The sequence below is a fragment of the Neopsephotus bourkii genome, unplaced genomic scaffold (assembly GCF_033783945.1).
Source record: "Neopsephotus bourkii isolate Nb327-2 ecotype Australia unplaced genomic scaffold, CSIRO-AGI_Nbou_v1 NB_867, whole genome shotgun sequence".
In the NCBI taxonomy this organism is placed as follows: domain Eukaryota; kingdom Metazoa; phylum Chordata; class Aves; order Psittaciformes; family Psittacidae; genus Neopsephotus; species Neopsephotus bourkii.
The window spans coordinates 3,402,088-3,423,013 of NW_026901363.1; the positions used below are offsets into that span (position 1 = coordinate 3,402,088).

Genomic DNA, 20,926 nt, shown 5'->3' on the forward strand with positions numbered 1-20,926 from the left:
GTTTTCTGTTCATCCAGGGCCTGCTGAATGCTGATCAAGCTGGCTATGTTGTCAACTCAGGATTTTCCAGCCAATATTCACTGTTTCCAGCCAATATTCAGAAGTTCCACCACTGCCCTAGGCATTGCATAAGACAAAAAATGAGACAGTCTTTGCCCTCGAAGCAGTCATAATCTCTGATGTAGGCACTGAGAAGATAATCATACTCTGTAGGGGAGAGTGCATTCTTCATACACCAGAGAGAAGCAAGTTTTCAACCCGGACACTTAGGGAGAGCATCACATAGATGAAGAAAATAAAATGATGGGAAAAGACAGCTTCTGTAAGGGCAGGTTTGAGCTTTTCTAGCTTTCACTATGACTTAGCTTCAGACTACTGTTTTAATGGCATTACAGTTGAGGTGCTGATGAGACCATGTAAGAGGGAAACAACATGAAAAAGAAGTGGCACACCCCCTCAGGAAAACCCATGCTGCAATAGTGCTTGTGTGGTAAGCAGAATAAAAGAGATCTGGCAGAGTCTTGGTTTTGAAGGAAAAAAAAAAAAAACAGCTTTTGTAAAAGTTTTCAATGTGTATTGTACAGCAGTGTGTGGTAGCTTTATTTCTTTGTATTTGATGAGTAACAACTTGGAGTCCAGTTTTAATGAAAGTAAATTATGGCTTACGCAAAAGAACTCAGCTGTAACTCAAATAAGTTGCCTAACCTGGTTTATTAATTTCCTCCATATGCTGCTGCAGATAATTGATGCTCCTGTTTTAGGACTAAAGCTGGTGTCTCCTGACACAAGTTGATGCTGTCAAATTCCTGATGTTTTTTTAGACTGTTTCATCTTGTTGTCAGGTTGTGTTATAAGCTGGTTACATGGGTCTGAAACCTGGTGCACAGTGTAAAACTTGATCAGTTTCTGTGCTAAGCCTGCAGAACAAGAAGTTCTGTAGTTAGTAATGCAATTTTGCCTGATGCTGAATTTGGAGATTTTATTTTCATGACATTGGCATAAGTGACTTCAGAAATTAAATGCATTTTGCAATAAATTACATGGGTAAGGTCTTGTCATGTGACTGCACAGTTCACTGGTGTATTTTGTATGAAAAAAGCATGAAATGATTGCATCTGGCAATGTAAAGGAGATGGTGTAATGTATTGTATAAATGTGCACAGTGGAGTGCCTCAGGGTAGGTGCAGTCTTGTTTTGTAACTGTAAATTATAGTTCTTCTCTCCTCTTGGTGTGAACCCTAAGTTTCAGAGAAGAAAACAGGCAATTCAAGACATGCTTTTTTGCTTGTGAAGCTCAGGATGGATGGAACAAATTACCAGATTCCCTTAAACAAGTGCCAGCAGTGAATAGTTTCAAAACACAGTTGCTTATTTACTTGGAGAAATGTTGCCAATGTTTTTTAAATTGCAAAGATGAAATTATATGTTGGTATTAGTAACTTTTGAAAGAATTAGCTTTTTATTACTTATTGTGCCTTTGTTTATATTATACTGTTGGACTGCCAGGATGTGATGTTGCATTTAACAGTTCAGTGCATAATTCCTATCTCTTGGGGCCCTCATGAAAATTAGATGTGCCATCCCTGGAGATGGTTAGCAACAAGTATCATTTTGAATAAATAAAATCAGTGGGATATGGCTGTGCATCTCAGTGGGGACAAGAAGCTGCCAAGAACAAGAGGTACTGAGTTGGTCATACTGTCCACAGCAAGATCCTGGTACTATGTATTGGGAAACAAAGTCATTAGCCTAAGAGTCTAATGTCTAGGAGTGACAGATGAAGGATGCCTAGCTTTCTGGAATTTGGTTTAGTACGCATGACTGTAAGTACCTGAATATTTATGGACCTATCATTAAATTAGGACTCTTAAAAACTGGTGTTAGCTAGTGTTAACTGAATATCCAGTTCTGGATGCAGTATTAAAAAGATAGGATCTCAAAATGGTTGGGAATTAGTAAGTATTGAGGATCAGGATTTTACTCTCATGATTGCTCTGGTACTCTTCAAGTCCTCTGTGAAATACACAGCATCAGCCACTGTCTACCAGCATCCCAGATGAGCGGGACCTCAAGTCTGACCCATACTGGCAGTTCTGCATTCCTGACCCACCAGTAGGTCTCTCCAGAGGAACAGTTACATGGAAATATGAATACCCCTCATGGCCCATCATCTTACGTGTGCTTGGCAAAACTTCAGAGCTTTGATCATGCTCTCCTTGCATGCAGCCATTATGGCCTATCCTTAACAAACGCAAATATTCTGCAAGTAAGGCCTGCTGCCTCTCTTGAATTGGAAGAGGAGTTACCTCAGTGTCATTATACCTGGTCGGTATATGTTTGTCTTGGACACTCTGAGATGGACTCTAAGGAAAATTATCCTGATCCACCTTGGTGAGAAGCATCCAATCTATTTTACCCTGGGGTCTTAGGAATTAACTATTACATGCACAGTGTGGGCCACTGGGGACCCAGGACCCAGAAGGGAGATAAATCATTTGACAGTGTAGACACACTGTTATATAGGCTGTGGCTACTTTTAAGATTGTGTCAGACTTGTTAAATTGGAATTCAGTGGTGGGTTCATGTGCTGTTGCTTCATCACTCTCCCCCTAGAACAGCCTCTTGAGCTGCGATGCCTTCTCACTGTAAATGGAGCATTGTTTTTCTTCACACACACAAGGTTGATTAGTGTAACAAGTACATAAATCATCTGCTGGGTTTTTGTCATTGTCTTCTAAATGCTCTAAGCAAAGAATATGAGTGTTATTAGTCATAAAAGCTACAGTATGAAAAAAAATATTGAGAAGTGTGAGGTGTATGGGAGTCAGGGAGTGTTGAAAAGCTCTACAGAAAAAAAAGAAGTTCTTTGTGGATTTCCAAATGTTAACAAAATAAGGAAGGAAGCCATACATTGTAAAGTTTATAGTCAATTGCTGTTGGCCTCTAAAATAATGTCTATATTCATTTTCATTGAATGTAATTTTTGTGTGTCCTTTCCCTTCTTGCTAATAGGGAAAGGAATATTAATTTACCATGGGAAGATAGGAATGCATCCCATGCTTGAGCATAGGGCACCTGTTCTCATTGATAAAACCCACAAGGTGAACACTGTGGTTTTAGATTATGGCCAGGGGAATGGTTACATTTGTAGAATAAGCTCTACTTTTTCAATAGTAAGCTGAAGCATGTGTGCCATGTGTTTCCAAATGACTTTCTAAGTAGGTTTTGATACAGTAGCAAGATAAATTCTAGTATGACAAAGGCATCATTGCAGATGCTGACACATTGTTCCTCCAAAACTATGTACTGGGCACTACCCACTCCTAATAACCTTGCTAGAACATTAACATAAGAAAAAATTTTCCTACCTTAGCATCCATACCAGGAAAACTGACTTTCTCTTGGAGATCATCAGTAAAGGGTTTTTTGTTTGGGTTTTTTCCCCCCCTTTACAGGAGAAAATTTGTGGTATCCCTTTGATGTGGAAACATGATAATCAAATACATATCCATAAATGTATCTATCATGTCGGTGTCAATGCTGACAGTGTATGAAAATCCCTTCCCCAGGAAGCCTTTGGCTCAGTATAAAGCAGGCCACATTACTGGTCAGGATATTCTCAATTGCTTGTGCAAATTTCCCATTCCTTCATATGGGATGAGTGAAAAAAAAAAACCAAAAAAAAAAACCCCATAGATTTATTGCCTTTGTGTTCATTTAGTGTCATTTGCTTGTACATGTATAAATATAAATCTACATATTCACTCTTTCTTTAGCTTTTTCCCCAAAGATAAAATGGGTTGAGATGTTTCTTAATTCAGTATTCATCACACATGTAAAATGCAGCTGCTCCTCATGCCTTGCTGCCTTCCTGACAGAGGGAGTTTGATCAGGTTTGTATAAATGCAGAAACCAGAAAGTTACTGTGAAACAAGACATGCTTTTTTTAAGGTTGCATTGATAAATAGTTAATAAAACATTAATAAATCATTAATAGAGTCTTTAATAAATGGTAAATCACTTGGTTATCTTTATTCCATCAAGGCAGTAGGTTGCTTAGCACCAGCTGTAAATGGAGTTTGTGATAACCTTAGAACATCTATTCATGGTATATTAATTTTTTCTGAATGCAACTTTAACATACTGTGTAACAAAAAGTTGGAGAAAATTTAAAGCAACAGATTTAGGTAAGAACTGAAAGGTCTGAGAGGGGCAGTTAGCAGAGGGAATACAATGGATAAGGTCCCTAGCAGCAGTGGCCTCAGAATGCATTTATTGCTATGAACGTCTGCAGGGCTGCTCCTCCTGTTCCTCTGACTGCCCTCTAATGATGTGGGCAAGGTGTCAGTCTTGCATCTGCCTTTGTGGACTTTAACACTACAGAAGAAAAACACCGGGATTGTTGCTTTCTCATTCTGCCTTTTTGTGAATCTGCTGTCCACAAGAGAGGCAGTCAGGGTAGCGTTTGTCCAACAGAGATCTATCATTCTACAAAACAAGAAAAGGGGCTGGGAAGGGTCTTAGAAAGCTCATCATCTACTCTATACCCCGTCCCAGTGCAGGAATCCATTCTGACTAAACCATTCCTGACTGATGTGTGCTAATCTGTTCTTAAGTGTGTTCCTCCAAAGATGGAGTTGGTGTAGCGCTCTGAGCAATTGGTTTCAATGCTGCATGGTCCTTACTATTAGAGAGCTTTTTCTTATGTCTAACTGGAATCTCTCTGGCTGCAGTACAAGTTCATATCCACCATAAAACTGGAGAACAGATTATTTTCTCCTTTAGCAGTGGCTCTTCTGTAATTAAAGACTGTTCTTATGTCTCCCCTCAGTTCTCCCAAGGGAAGTAGCATGAGCCCTATATCTTTGGAGACTTCAAATTAAATCAGGCTAAGCAGTTTAGAGTGCACTGTAGGAAGGAAGGGAAGCTGCCTCAGTAGGAACACAGAGTACACGAGCTAGCTGCTTTTTTCCATAATGACCTCTTAGAGCCTGGCTCAGCACTTTTATCTGTATTTTAAAACACTGCACACTTTCTTTTGAGCAAGAAAGAAATGAGGAAAAATGAAAATAATGAAGAAAATAACTGTCGAAGGTGGCTGTTAAATTTAGGGACTGGTTTTGTAAGGCTATTTACAATCTGCCCCATATCCCCTGTACTCAGTTCTCTCATTCTGACCTTTTCCTTAGAAGTTTGCAAGTTTAAATCCTTCCCCAGTCCTCTCCTTCCATTTAAATCATGATTTGGCCTTGTACCTCTGCAGCCCTTAAAAGGTTTTCTTGGAGTATTTGTATTTTGGGTGATTCATTAGATCACATCTGCATGTGTCCTCTCTTAGTTACATACCTGAGGGCTTTTATAGCTGAAAAAAGCATACTTAGCTAAAGAGAAGAGCGTGCCTAGCTTTAATAAATAAAGCACATGGAGTCAATTAAAACAATGTTTAAATAATTTTCAGAAGGAAGATGCTTGATGTTACTACATCAGAGGACCACAGTGACTTTTAAGCCAAAAAAACAGGTTTACTTTCTCATTTAATCTCCAGGTCTATAAAAAATTGCATGCTTCCATAGCAGTCATCTACCCACTCCAACAGTTAACATGATTTTGGAATTATTTTAAGTCCAAACCATGTGAAAATAAATCCTAACTTGATTTTGTGGGATTACTTTGTTTCCATTAAATTCCTCTTTAAAACATTTCATATGCTCAGTTTTATTATTGTTGCTTCCAGGAATTTCTAAGTTCTTCAAAGTTTGGATTGATTAAAGTTTCTTAAGTTTTCCTGGAAAAAAAAAAAAAAAAAAGAAAAGAAAAGAAAAGAAACAATGCAATTCTCTGCTTACTTTCCCAGATTTTTACAAACCGAGATGTTTCTATATACATCTAAATAGATGCATACACAAAACAGAGTGTCTGTGTGGTTCTTTATAGTAATAACATATTAGAAGGTAGGTATATCAGATTTCACAAGCTAAACAATATAGAGCTTAACAAGTACTTAAAGATGAGGTACCTCCAAAAGAAATCAGGGCATAGCAAAGAATGGTGAAGTCATGTGGATGATTGAAAAAATGACATGCTTTCTTCTGATTCTCCAGAGTAATGTGCATGTGCTTAAGGAACAGAGTGGGAGAGAGTTAAGCAGATGGTCACATCTCTGCAGGATGTGGGTCTGGGGCTTTGACCCTTCACTGAAAACAGTGCAGTGCCATTTCTTCGTGTCATTCTGTAGCTCGGGAGTGCTCTGCATGAGTATCATGCCCAGCTCTGTGGTGGTTGGTTCATTGCTGGCCCTGCATTTCGAAGTGACATTTTTCAGATGAGTAAACTCAAAACTTTCACTACAATCACTCATATTCTTTGGTCAGCAGTGCTGTAGCACCTATCTAGGTAGTTGTAGGTGTGTTTCTTTAAGTAACTATATAGTTCCTCAACACTTCCATGTACAGTGCTTGTTTCCATGCCAAGCTTTAAATACTTAAGTTTTTAGTATCTGTGATCCTATTTGGAGTTTTCCATGCAATAATTTTTATTACAGTGATAGTTACAGTGAAATAATTCAATATAGCTGTGTTGTACATTTATAATACGTTTTGGTGCTCATGAGGTCACTCTGTAAACGCATGAATTGGGTAGTTCTGACCTCACTGAAGTTGACTTTTACCTCTGACCTCAATGGAGTCAGGATTTCTTACCTTATAATTGAATTTCCTCAGATAACAGCAGACTCATTTTTTCCTTTTCCTGCTGTTTTATGTTCAGGTGTTCATGAACAGGGAGATGACTGGATTTGCTTACACTTCAGCACACCAAGTTGGCACCCAGTGGACATTAGATGCATGTTGACAGTGAATATTCTGAATTATTTGCTGGCATCACCTTGCCATGAATTGTAGGCTCTCTGTCCATCCTTTTATGCATGGGCAGGAAGAGACTGAGGTCAAACCTATAATTGCAGTTCTAGAATAAGCTTTATTTCTGCCTTCAATCAGGCTGCCTGTCCCTCTTTTAATTGTGTGATATGGTCTCTTCCATTGTTTTTTGATGACAAAATTTGCCACAAAGCAACCTCTGTTCCATAGGAGTCGTGTAGGATTTGGATTATATTATCTCACAGAAAAGTTAATTGGATGCTTAAATCTTTTTCTGCCTTCCTCTGTGCAGAGCACAATCAATCAATGCAATATAACAGCATACTTCTCATCATTGCACTGAGCTGCTGCAGCCTCACCCACCAGGAGGGATGAGCTGTTCATGAGTTGCCTCTTTGTCCTCACTGCCACTGTTTGGGCTTTGTGCAATGTAAACAGGCCCTGAGCTCCACAGGCAGAAACCCAAAGGCTTTCAGGAATGCAGACACATTTGCACCCTCCCCTCCCTGGGTCATCTGTACAAGGAACTGGCAAAACTTGGCCCTAGGCCACATTGTTGTAGCTGTGTGGCCTTTTGGGTCAGGGCAATCTCAAACATAAACACAGACTGGGTGGAGAATGGATTGAGAGCAGCCCCGAGGAGAAAGACTTGGGGTGTTGGTCAATGAGAAGTTCAACATGACTGGTCAGTGTGCACCTGCAGCCTGGGAAGCGCACCTTTGGCTTTCCAAAAACAAATCCTGGGTTGTATCAAAAGGATCGTGACCAGCAGGTCAAGGGAGGGGATTCTTCCCCTCTGTTCCGCTCTTGTGAGACCTTTCTGCAGTCCTACATCTGGATCTGGGACCCCTAACACAAGTAGCACATGGACCTGTTGGAGCGAGTCCAGAGGAGGCCATGAAGATGCTTCAGGGGCTGGAGCATCTTGCCTGTGGAGCCAGGCTGAGAGAGCTGGGCTTGTTCAGCCTGGAGAACACTCAGGGGAGACCTTAGAGCACTACACTGCCTAAAGGGGATGACAAGAAATCCAGAGAGGGGGGTTTGACAAGGGCATGTTGTGATAGGATAGAGGGAATGGTTTTAAACTGACAGAGACATTTAGATTAGATATTAGGCAGAAGCTCTTCCCTGTGAGAGTGCTGAGGCGCTGGCAGAGGGTGCCCAGAGAAGCTGTGGCTGCCCCATCCCTGGCAGTGTTCAAAGCGAGGTTGGACGGAGCTTGGAGCAACCTGCTCTAGTGGAAGGTGTCCCTGCCCATGGCAGGGGGTTGAAACTGAATGAGCTTTAAGGACCCTTTCACCCAAACCATTCTATGATTCACTGTAAGTGTGTCTGTGGTGTGGTGTGCTGTGTTGGTGGAAGCAGAGCAGCAGAGTCCGGTTGGAGCTGAGGTGCCAGCCTCCACCAGGACAAGGTGAGGGCTTCTCTCCATAGTGATCATTCCTGAACTCTGTCCTTTGCGGGGCTCACATGATATTGCTGCAGTAGCAGCATTGCTAAGGGTGGAAATTCAGTGAGCTTCAGTAAAATACCAGTGGCGAAGAGGAGCTTGAGGGAAGTTTACATGTCCCATCTGTCCTGCTGATTGAGGACCATGGTGCATGGGTTTCCTTTCTCTTTCCTAACCTCACGTATGACACATAATTTGTGAGGGACAATTGGAGACCTGAAACTTGCTAGCTATATCTTCAGTGAATTATACATTAGGATCCAGCTGTAGCCACCCAGGACATGTCTTTAGTCCAGATGCACCTACCACACTGCCCTTTTGACAACAGTTACGTTTTCTTTATTATATTATGATACATTTTTATTTGGGGAGGATTTGCAGTGGTTGTCATGTTACTTACAGAAACTTGTGTGCTTGTAAGCTTTGTTGTAACTGGCCTTGGTTTCACCAGTGAGAAATAGCAGCTGGGAAGTTTAGATTACTCCAGTCAGGATTACGGCCATTCCATGCAAAATATGCTAGGTCAGACCCTCTTTTGCTCTTTGTGTCCCTTGTCTCAAGAAAGAATCCTTTCTGAGCTTTGTAGGCAAAGAAAAACAACCAAGACAAAGATACAACAGATTGCCAGAGACAAGTATTACTGCCTCTCTGACTATTTATTAAATTAAAAACAAAGATAAGAGAGAATAGAGCAGCATCTACCATAAAACATACTCATTAGAAGGGCATTTACAAGCTCTGCCTAAAACAACACTTTTGCAGTTTCTCTATTTTATTGACTTTCCCCCCTGGTCTGAACTTAAGCCCCAGTATGCTCCCACCAAGCTCAGTGGGGTGGTGGTTCTAGCACTCGGTATGAAAAAGCTGGGCATGCATTGCCACTTCTGCTTGTTTTCCTGGCCATGGGCACCCAGGGGGTTTCTTTGAAGATCATTGGAACATGAGTGTATAGATGATGAATTAACCCGCTGTAAAGAAAACAGGTGTGTTGCTTAGGTGGTTTGGTAGGCAGGTCTTCACCAGAGACCTGAATTTCCTAGTTAAGTATGGGCTTTCGTGGAACTCTCTTGCAAATCACCTTATTTCTCCATCCCTCATTTTAGAATGGAATCAGTAGTGTTTTGATGCTGTGACACTGCTAACCACAGTGCCTATGCCCAGTGCTATGAAAAGATGCTTTGGAGGCCAGGACACTTAACCACTCTCTTCTACACCAGGCATTCAAGCTGCAAAAAATCCATCTTTTTCTGGACTTGCTTCTGATTTATTTTGCCACTATGCGATATCGAATAAGGTTGCATTTTGCCACCATGCAATCCTATGTAGAGTTGCATCCAGTGCAGTGCAGGAGGAGAAGCCTTTTCTGGTTGGCTTTTGCAGGTAAAAACCCTATTCTGTGCCTGTTGGCTTCGTTCATGCAGCTTGACAGGCTGACCACAGAGGTGGAGCCAGCTGCCACCTAATGAAGACACGGATGGCCATGATTTTGAAGAGTAAATCCCATCCTCACCATGTTCCCAGGAAATGCTGCCTGGTGGGTAGTCAAATGCTGCCAGATAAGGATGGGTGGTGATGCTTCCTTAAGCAATAGCATCTTGATGCCCAGTGGAGAATACTTATTTTTTTTCCTCTTTTTCTTCTTTATGTATTTGAATTGTTTTCAAAAACATGATTTGTTTCTTCCCTAGGAGATGACCCATTCCTGGCCTCCTCCTCTTACTGCTGTTCACACTCCTGGCAAGGCTGAGCAGACCAAGTTTTCTATCCCAAGCAAGGTACAAGTAGGTTAACCAGTGACCCAATTAACATTCTGTGCTGTGGAGTGTTCTTCACTGGCAAGTTTATTTTTGTAATTGGTTCCATTTTCAAAAATTTCTTAAGACTATTTTTAGTTGGAAATTCCCAATCAGATCGTTGTTACTAGTAGGACAGCTTATTTAAAGCTGATGAGTTGCAGTGGAGGCAAAGTGAACTTTATTCCTGTTGTTACAGAGCCTTTCTACATCAAGTGCAATATATTTAATTTGCTTGGCTTTTTCCATCATTATTTGTGCAATGCAGTGGCTGAAATGGTGATTTTTCCTACTTAGTTATTGAGTGCATGATGAGGTTTAGGCTGTACCATCAAATTACAGTGACTTAAAATGTTCCTGCATGTGAACAGTGCTGTGGCATCTGTGTGCATGCTCCAAAGGCACACCAAGTTGTGCAATGCACTCCTCAGTGTTGGCCTTGTTAAAAGCACACACTTGACATTTCCCTTGTCATAAGCACAAACAAGCCTGGAGAGTACCTGCAGTTCACCTAGCACGCAGTGAATCATTTAGTTGTATGATTTGAACATGCTTTTAGCCTAAATTCCATTGTTGCCTTCTAGCTATGATTCTGGTGGCACTGTTACAGTTCAAGCCCGTACCTAGTTACTGCCAGAGGTATCTTGCTGGGAACCAAACAACTACACGCTGCTGATGTTTGGGGAAGGGGAGACTTCCCCATGGTGGGGAATCTACCACAGTCTGATGTGGAGCTATGTCAAGTTTCTTTCTAGAGGCAGACCCTTGGAAAATAGCTTATAAAGCTGGTACTACTTGACATTATGGTTCAAGTAAACATACTGTGTTTTAGAAACTGGAATGTGATTTTCCTCTTACTGATTTTATCTGTTAGGCAGATATTCCACTGCCTGAAATGCAGCCACTATACTTAATTGAAAATCATATGAAATTACCAGTATTTGTGGCTCCTTAAAAAAACCAAAGCCAGTGCCCAGAATGCCTTGTTTTAGTGGAGAGTGATTGTCACTGCTCTAGCACTGCCATCATTGCTGCAGTTAACTGCTGCAGCCTTAAGCAGCAGAAGTCATAATCATGCAGGAGTATAATCCTCATTGCAAACTGGATCAAAGTCAGTTGAACCCATCTAGAGGAAAGTGGAATCTGAGCTGTGTGCATACAGTGAGCGTGGAGGGGTTTGCCCACTGGAAGCTGTTAAATTTTTTGATATACACCACTTAGTATTCTGGTTTTGGTGGGCCCTACAGAAACTGGTCGAAGTCCTGCAGCCTCTCACTATCCCCACTGGCAGCAGAATAAGTGTAGGTTCAGAGAAGCTAAAATTTTGGGTTAATTTTCTCTTTCTATTAAGTTTGCTTTGAACTCTTAAGATCCACATCAAAGTTAATTTCTGGGCACGTTAAATGTTGATCCTGAAATTCTTTACCATGTCACTTCAATGCAAAATATAAATTAGATTTCTTTTTTTTGAGCTCGCATTTCAGGAAACAGGCAAGCATATAAATGTTTCCAAGTTTGCTAGTTTTACTTCAAAAAATACAACAGAAATATCTCTTCAGAACATCACATTAACTCAGTTATACCTAGCCAAATCATAGATCTTAGATGTAGCTAGATTGTGCAGCTATATAAACCAGAGATGGACACTATTAGAAGTTCTCAATTATTATCTCAACTATTATAAAAAATAGAAACATATATAAAAAAGTGTGATAAAAAGGTGGAACTTATCAGAACAATTTGTCCCTTTGACATTCAAATTGAAATTGCCATGTTTACTCTTAGGGCATGATTTACTTCACAATGGACTGACTGACAGCGCAGTATAATATTAGGAACTAATAATGCCCTGAGAGGAAGTGCAGTGAGGGCTTTAATGACTTTAACATCCTACAGAACTAACACTTCCAGCAAAGTAGTGCCTGGCTGTAAGATGAGGTTGTAAATAACACTTTAATTTCAAATGATCAAACTCTGCTTGGAAGGAAAGCTGATTACAATCACTGCGCACTATAAAGCCTAGAGAAAAAATAAGCCAGAAAACACCGTGTTATTAAGGAAGCAGCTTAGTTGCTGTGAGCCAACAGGAATCTTGGAATTAGTATGCTCAGTGTTACAAGCCAGATTCTTTGCCTGTTTAAAGTTGTTGTACTTTCATTGATTTCATTGGATTTGGACCAGTATCCATCAGGTGAAGATCTGTTTCCTGGGTCTTTATCAAATCCTGTGTCACAGTCCAAATAAAAGCAGTGACTGTCAGTGAAAGGTTACTGTATTTCCAAGTAGTGAGATCAGAAAGAAAGGCAGTGGTGCTGAATCAAATGCATAGTTGCATTCATGCTGCAGTCTGAATTGTACATCATGGATGGCTCATGACCACGTTCATGACCAAACCCTGAATGGCTGGGACCACTGTGGGTATAAATCTGTGCAGTGTCTCCATGAAGGGGGCATGCACATTTACAGCTGCTGCAAACAAGCCCTTGTCTGAACTGGGAAAGGGTCCCTCAGTGCTGCTCTGTTTCCACAGTTAATGTTGTCACTGGGGCTGCCTTAACAATCGCATGATCCCTTCCCTGTCCCACTCCTTCCCTGTTTGTGTAATGCCATGCTCTTAATCTAGCAAGCCAAGATATATCTTACCTTCTTCCTCTTATTTAATTAATGCTGACATTTTGTGTGTTCTTCTTTGTAGGACTCCCAACATCTGACCTCAGGATACAATGTACAAAGTAGGTTCTTATCATCTTAGTCTTGACAGTCAGGGTTGGGTATTTTATTTTTCTTTTTCCCTGCTTAACATGATTAAAATAAAGGCAAAAAAATTAATTTTTATGGTGCTAAAGCAGATCAGTTCAATTTTTTATTACATGTTATGCATTGTGGCATGTTGTGAAACCAAGTATAATTAGATGGGCTGACAGCTTTGGGTGCATTTTAATTCTACAGTAATCTTTTGACATTTGAAAATGTGTTTCCTTTGTTTGCAGAGTGGAGTGATCCAGCAGGGAAAGTTGCAACTAAGTCAGTGCCACAAAAGTCGTAAGTATTATTATTTCCAGCTTTAAATCTCATTTAAATTTATCATAAAGATTGAGCTTATTTCTCCAAAGGTACCTAAAATCTAGCTCTGTTCATAATCTTGTCCTGGTATTCAGGTGTTCTCAGTAGTGCCTAAAAATTAGCCATAAACGAGTTTTATGTTTTCAGTGCTTATTACTGTTTCTTCTTTTTAAGCATTAGCTAACAGAGGTATGTTTGAAAAATGAGTTTATTAAGCAGAAATAATTCTGATTTTAGTTGTAGAGCTTGCCAAAATTTAATCACTTTTATGCTTCTCTCATCAGATACTAAGCCTCTTACAATAGAAAATGCAACCCAATGAACAGATGATGCAGGAATTTTAACATTCATACAGTGAGAGAGAGAGTAAAACACATCATACAGACTGATTCTACTAGCTGGTGTTGAAAAGCTGGTCTTCAGTTTCATACACTTTGAAACAGCTGAAAATCACAGATGATCTATAAATACGACAGTTGGAAATTGTGAGAGCTAATTCTCCATTGTGTTAAACCATTTTTATTTGGTGCTAAGGCTGCAATAATGTAGCAGTGAGTTGAGACTGAACTGTTTTTTTGTTTTTTTCCTTTTACCCCAGGATCTCAAAGTAATTTACAAAAAAGAATTAAATAATAACTTTGAAACGTAGGTTGTTGGTTTTATGGTTATGAAAATGTGTGGGTCTGATTTCAGTTCAGAGCTGCCTTTTTTTTTTAGTGTTCAAGCACTTTACTGAATACAGAACTGCACTAGCTTAACTGACATTTGTATAAATACAATATGTTCATTTAAAATTACTTCAAAATTATTCTAGGAGTTCCCCTCAATTTACTAAAGATGCAATTTAAGTAAATCACTGTACAGGAAGTGAAATCAATGCAGAGATACCTACATAGGTTTTTAAAATTAATGTAAATATGTTGATTCTTTGTGCAAGTTTATGTATAGGAAAGGTCTTGTTGGAGTTAAGTGATTTGTCTGTTATAACCGTAAAAGAAATACAGGACTAGACTAGATCTAGGTGCCAAATCCATTGATGTGCTCACCAGGTTTTGAAGGTCCAGTTCTTTACTCATAAACTGAAGTCTTGCAAGTGCTCATTCAGTTAAAGTTTGTTGGGTAAAGCTTTACAAAATTATGGTTAAACAAACAATTTGATTTTAAAGTGAAATGTTACTTTGTTGAGATTAAATGAGAATTGGCTGGGAATGCATGAACAGCATTTTATTTGTGAAACTTAGTAACAAATTAGATTTTGTCCTTTGCCATTTGATTTCCAGTAGTGGCTTTTGTTTTTTAAAGAATCCAGCCAACTATACCCACTGTTCTTGGTAACAGAATGGGTGCATTCGTGTTTCAGCACATCTAAGCGATCCAAACCTAACATCAAGCACATTCCATAGTATAAAAAAAGTAAAAAAAAAATAAAATAAAATTATTGCATCTTAAAATTATTTTTCTCCTGAAGTAAGTGTGTTTGGATTCCGCTGTGAAAAATATTTTAGTGTGTATACCATAAAATACAATATTTCAATAGTTTGTAACCAACAGTAATAGACATGTCAATCATGGTTTATAGTTATAAGCTGAATTTCAAAAGAACAGTGCTTCAGAGCTCAGTGGTATATAGTGCATTTAATGGGACCAAAGCTCTCTATAGGAAGCCTGATATAAAACCTGAAGACACTGAGTACATTTTATGAACCAGTTGCTCTCTGTTCTGCTGCTTGATCTAAAGTTCCAGTACTATCAATCAGATTTCTGCTGCAATGAACTGCCTTCTTATGGTAGGTGATAGATTTTACACATGAGAGATCAGAGCTGCAATAAAGCTACTTTTATTTTTAGCTTCCAAATGAAGATCAGCTAACCCATTACTATCACTTTTTCTCTTTTACTGCAGAAAAATTGTTAAGGCAGCTTCTAAGAATTTCCATAGGGCTTTGGGAGGTTAGAAGGCAGTCCACTGTGAGACTTGGTATTACAAGGCCAATTTGTTTCTTTAGATCTGTGTGTGCAGTCACCACCACCTTCACTGGGAATTACAGTACTGCAGGACATAATGAAATTAAAGCAGAGAGTGGGGCACAAAGATCTAATGGTATCAAGTAGAGCTGGATAGTGCAGTACAAATAAACCCTGGTAGATTGACAGCTCCTGCAGTCATTGTGTATTTTAATAATATAGTATTTATCAGATTGCACTTGCGTTAAGAAGGATTTAATCTTTCTAACATTGGTCGGTTTCATGAATATTGGAGTATATGAGTGAAATTGCAGTCCATCTTATACCCAGCGACATTTGTTGCTGCACTATCAAGCACACAGCATGATCTTACCAACTTCAAAACTGTATTGCCTACCATTTCCTTATATATTTTGTCAATGGGATCTGTTACCTGTATTTCAGGTTGATCAAATCTGACTGAATTTGGGTTTGTTCTTCTGTATGCTTTCAACCTGGACATACTTACATATATTTCCCAACTTCTATAAGTTTATGTGCAATTCGAGTGAAACTTATGTTTTCCATTTACATCAGTCCTAAGGACAGTCTTACAGATTCCATTAGCTTTGTTAGAAATCCATAGGAATTGGCAGTAACTTACTTTCATTTACCATGTCACTGAGTTATACCGTGACATGCATGCATGCACAGCAATGCACGGAGAAGAAAGATTTTTTACCTTCATGATGCTATGTTCTGCTCCAGAGCATAAGGATATAGGCAGCTAAGCTGCCTGTATGTCGCTACAGAAGTCAGGTATAGAAATATTGGCATCATGGAAGAATCATGCCAAGGGGATGTATGGTCTTTGCAAGATAAGCTTTCAGCTGCATACTTTTAGGGGGCAGAATGAAGGCAACATACTGTAAGGTAGATTAATGGACCAGCGTCTTGATGTTGTAGGGGGATTCAAGATGCGTAACTTCTTGTCTAAGTAAAGCTTTCTGAAACACAAATTTCAAGCTTTTTATACTATTCCAGTGTATTTTATTAAATCCACATGCTGGGGAATCCAAATCCCCAGTGCTTTGCAGCAGATAAAATATAAGGTAATTGGCATTGTGTGTAAATTCTGCACTTATATTGCATATGTAACTAACCTCAGACCCTAATATCTACTCAAAAACTTGGAAAATAAAATTTTGAACACTGATTTGCACACAGTTGTGTATACAGTGGTGAATTGTTATAGCTGAAATCAGGCTATGTAAAACTGCAGCACTTGGCTTCCTTTTCTGTACATTTCAAATTCACTGTATGTCTCCACTGGGTATTATGCGGTCAGCTTTCAGCCAGTCTACTCTGATTAGTTTATTATGGAGCATAGCAAGCAGGAACAGATAAGGTGCAACTAATTGCACTGAGAAGGATTTTCTGTCAACTTCCATGAATTTGAGAGTATGAACTGGGCTTGTGACTTAGGTTTCTATTATATAATTACCATTGCAAGTATGTCATCCTCAAACACGCAGTCCTTTTGTTCTGTTTTGGTTGTTAGCATTTGGCCTCTGTCCAGTTGGAAACTACCCAGAACCTTTTTAATCAAGCACATCCTGTGTTTCGAAATCATACTGCTGTGTAGTCTTGAGTAGTTTCCATAAAAGCCTAGCTAAAAAGAAGAATGTAATCATAATGGTATTCTTCCCCTGTCATAAAATTACTTCCTATACTTACTGTATTAATACAGTATTAAAAGGCCCTTCTCATGGGCTCAGTGAACTACCGGAAACCATTAAAAACTTACAGCAACAAATTTTTGTGGATAAGACAAAATCAACTTACTTTACAGAGTTTTTGTTATCCATCATACTTACTGATACGCAACCTGTGGAGGGGCTAGAGAACAGCTAAATACAGTAGGCTCAAAAACAAAACAAGCAGCTAAAACTCTTTACGTGATATTTCAGCAAGGACTTTTCAAAGGGGGCTCACCACTGGTTTTAGTTGAGCCAGGATTTCACTTCATGGTTCTAAAAAATTTTCAGTAAATACCACTACTTTTCTAATCCCAAAGTTTATCATAGTACTTGATGGAAGCCTGTTTGAAAATGGAAATGTGCTTCTTGACATCTAACTGCTTTTCATAAGTATCTAATGGCTTTTTGGAAGTTCTCCACTATGTCAGGGACAGCCACCTGCGAGCATGGAAAACAAAATTTGGCAGCGTGTTCAAGTTATGAATTAAAGGTAATTCACGGTTTGAAATGAATCAGCGTGAGGTTCTTATGAAGAGTAATCAGACATCAAGTGGATTTTACACCAACGATCATATATTGGATAATGCGACAACAAGTAATGTTGTTATTCAGAACATTCAAATCAAGAAGCACTGATGAATTCTTAACCTTGAAAGAAATCTGTTTTAAAACACTGGGATCCATTCAATGTTGATGCATCATTTCCAGTTCAATCACGTGAACCAAAAGTGTAAAATTCATGCACAACGGGAATAGGAAGAATGTTTTTGTGTATGTATCAGACTCTGTATCTGAGTTCCAGTCACAACCCAGCCCAGCTGTAAGACACTGAAGAAGATGAAATTTTAGTATTCCTAATTACAGTTTTTAACTGATCATATTAAAGCACAAGAGGGTCAGTTGATCCCTCAGTGCTGATAGCCTGCTTTCTTTCATTGAATATGTTCATTTTCACTTAGTGAGTGTGGCAAGCTTTGATCATTAGACTAAGTACTGCCTGTTTGTTAGAAGTAGGAAGTTCCAAAGATATTCCCTCTGGGTAAACTGGGAAAGTCATGAATACAAGGAACTTTCACTGTCGTGTACGAATTATGGTAAGTGAAACAACAGTGGCATGTAATTGGAGCTCCATTAATCTTAAGAGAGATCCAGTGCACCATATTAAAGGGACAAATAGCAAATGAAAATAGAAGGGTCTGCTTTGATAAGATGTCATTCATCTTTCATATTTACTGTTTTGTTACTTAGAAGATTGCTTTGCATCCTTTTGCCTCAGAAGTTCTTGGGTTTGGAACAATGATAGTGAGTAAAGATTATAATTTTGTTCCTCACTGTTGCAGACTTTTCCTTTGAGCAAAGTATTAAGTAACTGGCAATAAAACATACAAGCAATTCCTATGGACAGTTGCCTGTAGAAGCAAGCTTGCAAAATATTTCAGCTGCTCTAAAATACGTTAAAATCCAGTGCTGTAATTAAAAGCCCTGTATCCTTGAAGATAAGACCATTATTCAAAATAATTTCTAAATTAGACTTTTAATTTGTTTTCATTAGTCAGCTGGCTCACATACAGCATAACCTCCCTGTCAAAATAGTTACTTCCTCATGCATTCTTTTCCATGATCTCTTTTTCCTGACAGGTTTATAAATCAGTTTAAAAGATTGTGGGAATGGAACTAAATTAATTCTCTTATATTTTGCTGATCAATGTTGAATAATTTTTCTTGACAGTCAGAGACTTACATAATTACTGCCTTTAAGAACACCTGAAACAAACTAACCCAACTGCGTTCTTGCCAGTGTTGCTGATTGCAACTCAAGTGAGCATTGAACCATTTGAATTTCCTCTGACACTATATAATCCCCCACTAAATTCAATATTTATTTCCCTAACTAGTGAGTAGCAGTTTAAATACTTTGTTCTCAAGTAGAATACAGAACTGCATTGCTGCAAAATGTATACAGTCAGTGAACTGCAACCTTTCAAGAGTGGGAATAATAGAGACAGGTAAAATGACACAAGTTAACATGTTTCTATTCAGGATGTATTTCCCTGTCCACTACATATCAGTTCCCATTTTGGAAACTGGTTAGACTGCAAATCTGCCACAGGTTTCCCTGCATTTAAAGAGCTTTTCCACAGGAAGCAGCATATGTTGTACCTTCATGTCTTTAGGCCAGTCTCAAACCACCCTCCCACTTTGCATTTCTGTGGGATGGAATCACTTCCGAATTCCAGTGAAACCTCAGATGTTCATTTTAAAAAACAAATGTACTTGGTAAATGTGAAAATGTAAATCAGGATAGAGCAGAGGAAGCTACCAGACTCTACATCTCCCACCCATTTGTTTTGTGGGCTGCACACTTGCTGATAAAATGAATATAAACTACCTTCTTGCTTGGCTTTCTGGCCACCATCATTTCGACCTCACCCTACTCCATTTTGTCTTAACTCTGACCTGTCAGTAAACGTCAAGTTCAGAGCCCTTTCTGGCTTTTTCTTCCTGCTGCTCTTTGCTCTAGTCTCTTTCATTCTTGCTATCATATCTTACTGTCTTTGTAAACTTCAGTAGCCTGAAACAAACTGAGAAAATTGTCACCCAGATTCATCTGCACCACGCTGCAAAATAGTCATAATTGGAAATGGGTGATAACCTCGAAAGAGGAATAGATTTTGCCAGGAATTTTGGCATTGAGTGTACCAGCGTGAGCTTCAAACTCCCGATTTTTGTCCTAAATATCCTAGGTAAGACTAACAGCCACTTTTCTTAATATCACAACTTAATCCTTTGCATCTTTCCTCTGAATCCCTCTGACAACCTCAATAATCCACCACATTTTTCTCAGCTTTACAGTCTCCATCCAGAGGAACTTATATTGCTACCATTATCCTTTGGGCTGAGGACTCAACAGGCCTCCAAAGCCTATCAATTTTCTGTCCAGAGGGCTTATTTTTTATGAAGTGAAGTTCTCACAGCACCCCATGGGGCAGGCCATGCTCACTGTGTTATTCTCTGTCTTCGATAGCCATTGGAGCCACAGATTCGGAATAGCTTTACCTTACAGATAGATTCTCCCAAACAGTAAAAAAGGGAAATATTCCCCACTGCTGGGATAATTACTGTTCTGAATTCCTGGAGGAATGGCTGCTTCCCTCACTTGTGTCCATGCATCTCAGAAAACTGCATTGTGAGGCCTCCTAGTGTTGTAACTGCAGCTTCCCAAAAAAATGATACAGCTCTGGAGATGTCTGTAGCCTTACTCCAGTAGGCTTAATTAAAATCCATGTTACGGAAAACATGGGAGGGGGCCTAGAGAATTGGCAAATAGTGATTTCCTAATTTCAGGAAGCATTTTATCCTTCTAGATATAAATAGTAAACAAAATCTGAAGGTAGTTTAGCTTTCAGGAAATAGTCCCTTACTGGAAAGTCTTGTTTAGTCAAAATGCTTCACAAGAAGATCTTTAAAGAAAGATGCTTATTCACGTACCTCATATTGACAAGGAAGACTGAAATGCAGCTGTAAGGCTCATCTGAGGCCGCAAAAGTAGTAAATGTCTCCAGTAATGAGGGACTGCTTTCATAGATCTTTACTTGCCAGACTGATGAGATGTTGGCTTTTTGGGTCTCCCTGATAAATTACATGTATGCAACTGTTTTAAGGACATCTATGTGCTTTTCTGCAGAGAGAGAGGAATGTGAATCAGTGCTGCCCATATTTGATTTAGCATGAATTTCAATAGTTCCAGACAAATTTGAAAGCCTATACAAATCATACAGCTTCAAGTCTGGCTGGGTGCTAGACTGGAATTTTTTGTTAGGTCAGACCTTTATCTCAGCTTCTTTTTGTGGCTCTTTATGGGAAGATTGGAGAGGAACTGAAACTGGTGACCTCTCTTGACCTTTAGTACTGGATTAAAATTCCAACTTGCTGCCATGGCAACGGGGCCTTGAAAATTAGATTCTGACAGAAGCAGGGAGAAACTTAAAACTGCAACTGCTGCACGGAACTGAAGAAAGGTTGCTTACAATTGTCAGAGAC

The 20,926-nt window shown here is 39.3% G+C and overlaps 1 protein-coding gene across 8 annotated transcripts in view; it reads left to right on the forward strand.

Moving 5' to 3' along the window:
• Positions 1-20,926, forward strand: part of AFF2 (ALF transcription elongation factor 2) — a 368,508-nt gene that overhangs the window by 227,725 nt on the left and 119,857 nt on the right. For 6 of the 8 annotated variants that reach the window (XR_009725983.1, XM_061356781.1, XM_061356774.1 and 3 more), the window contains exons 5-7: positions 10,014-10,106; positions 12,814-12,850; positions 13,109-13,160. Coding sequence is in view for 7 of the 8 variants with exons in the window: in XM_061356781.1 (XP_061212765.1) it covers positions 10,014-10,106; positions 12,814-12,850; positions 13,109-13,160 (182 nt within the window). In the remaining variant the exon portion in view is untranslated. The remainder of the gene's footprint in view (positions 1-10,013; positions 10,107-12,813; positions 12,851-13,108; positions 13,161-20,926) is intronic. The other 2 variants (XM_061356778.1, XM_061356780.1) reach the window with 2 other exon arrangements.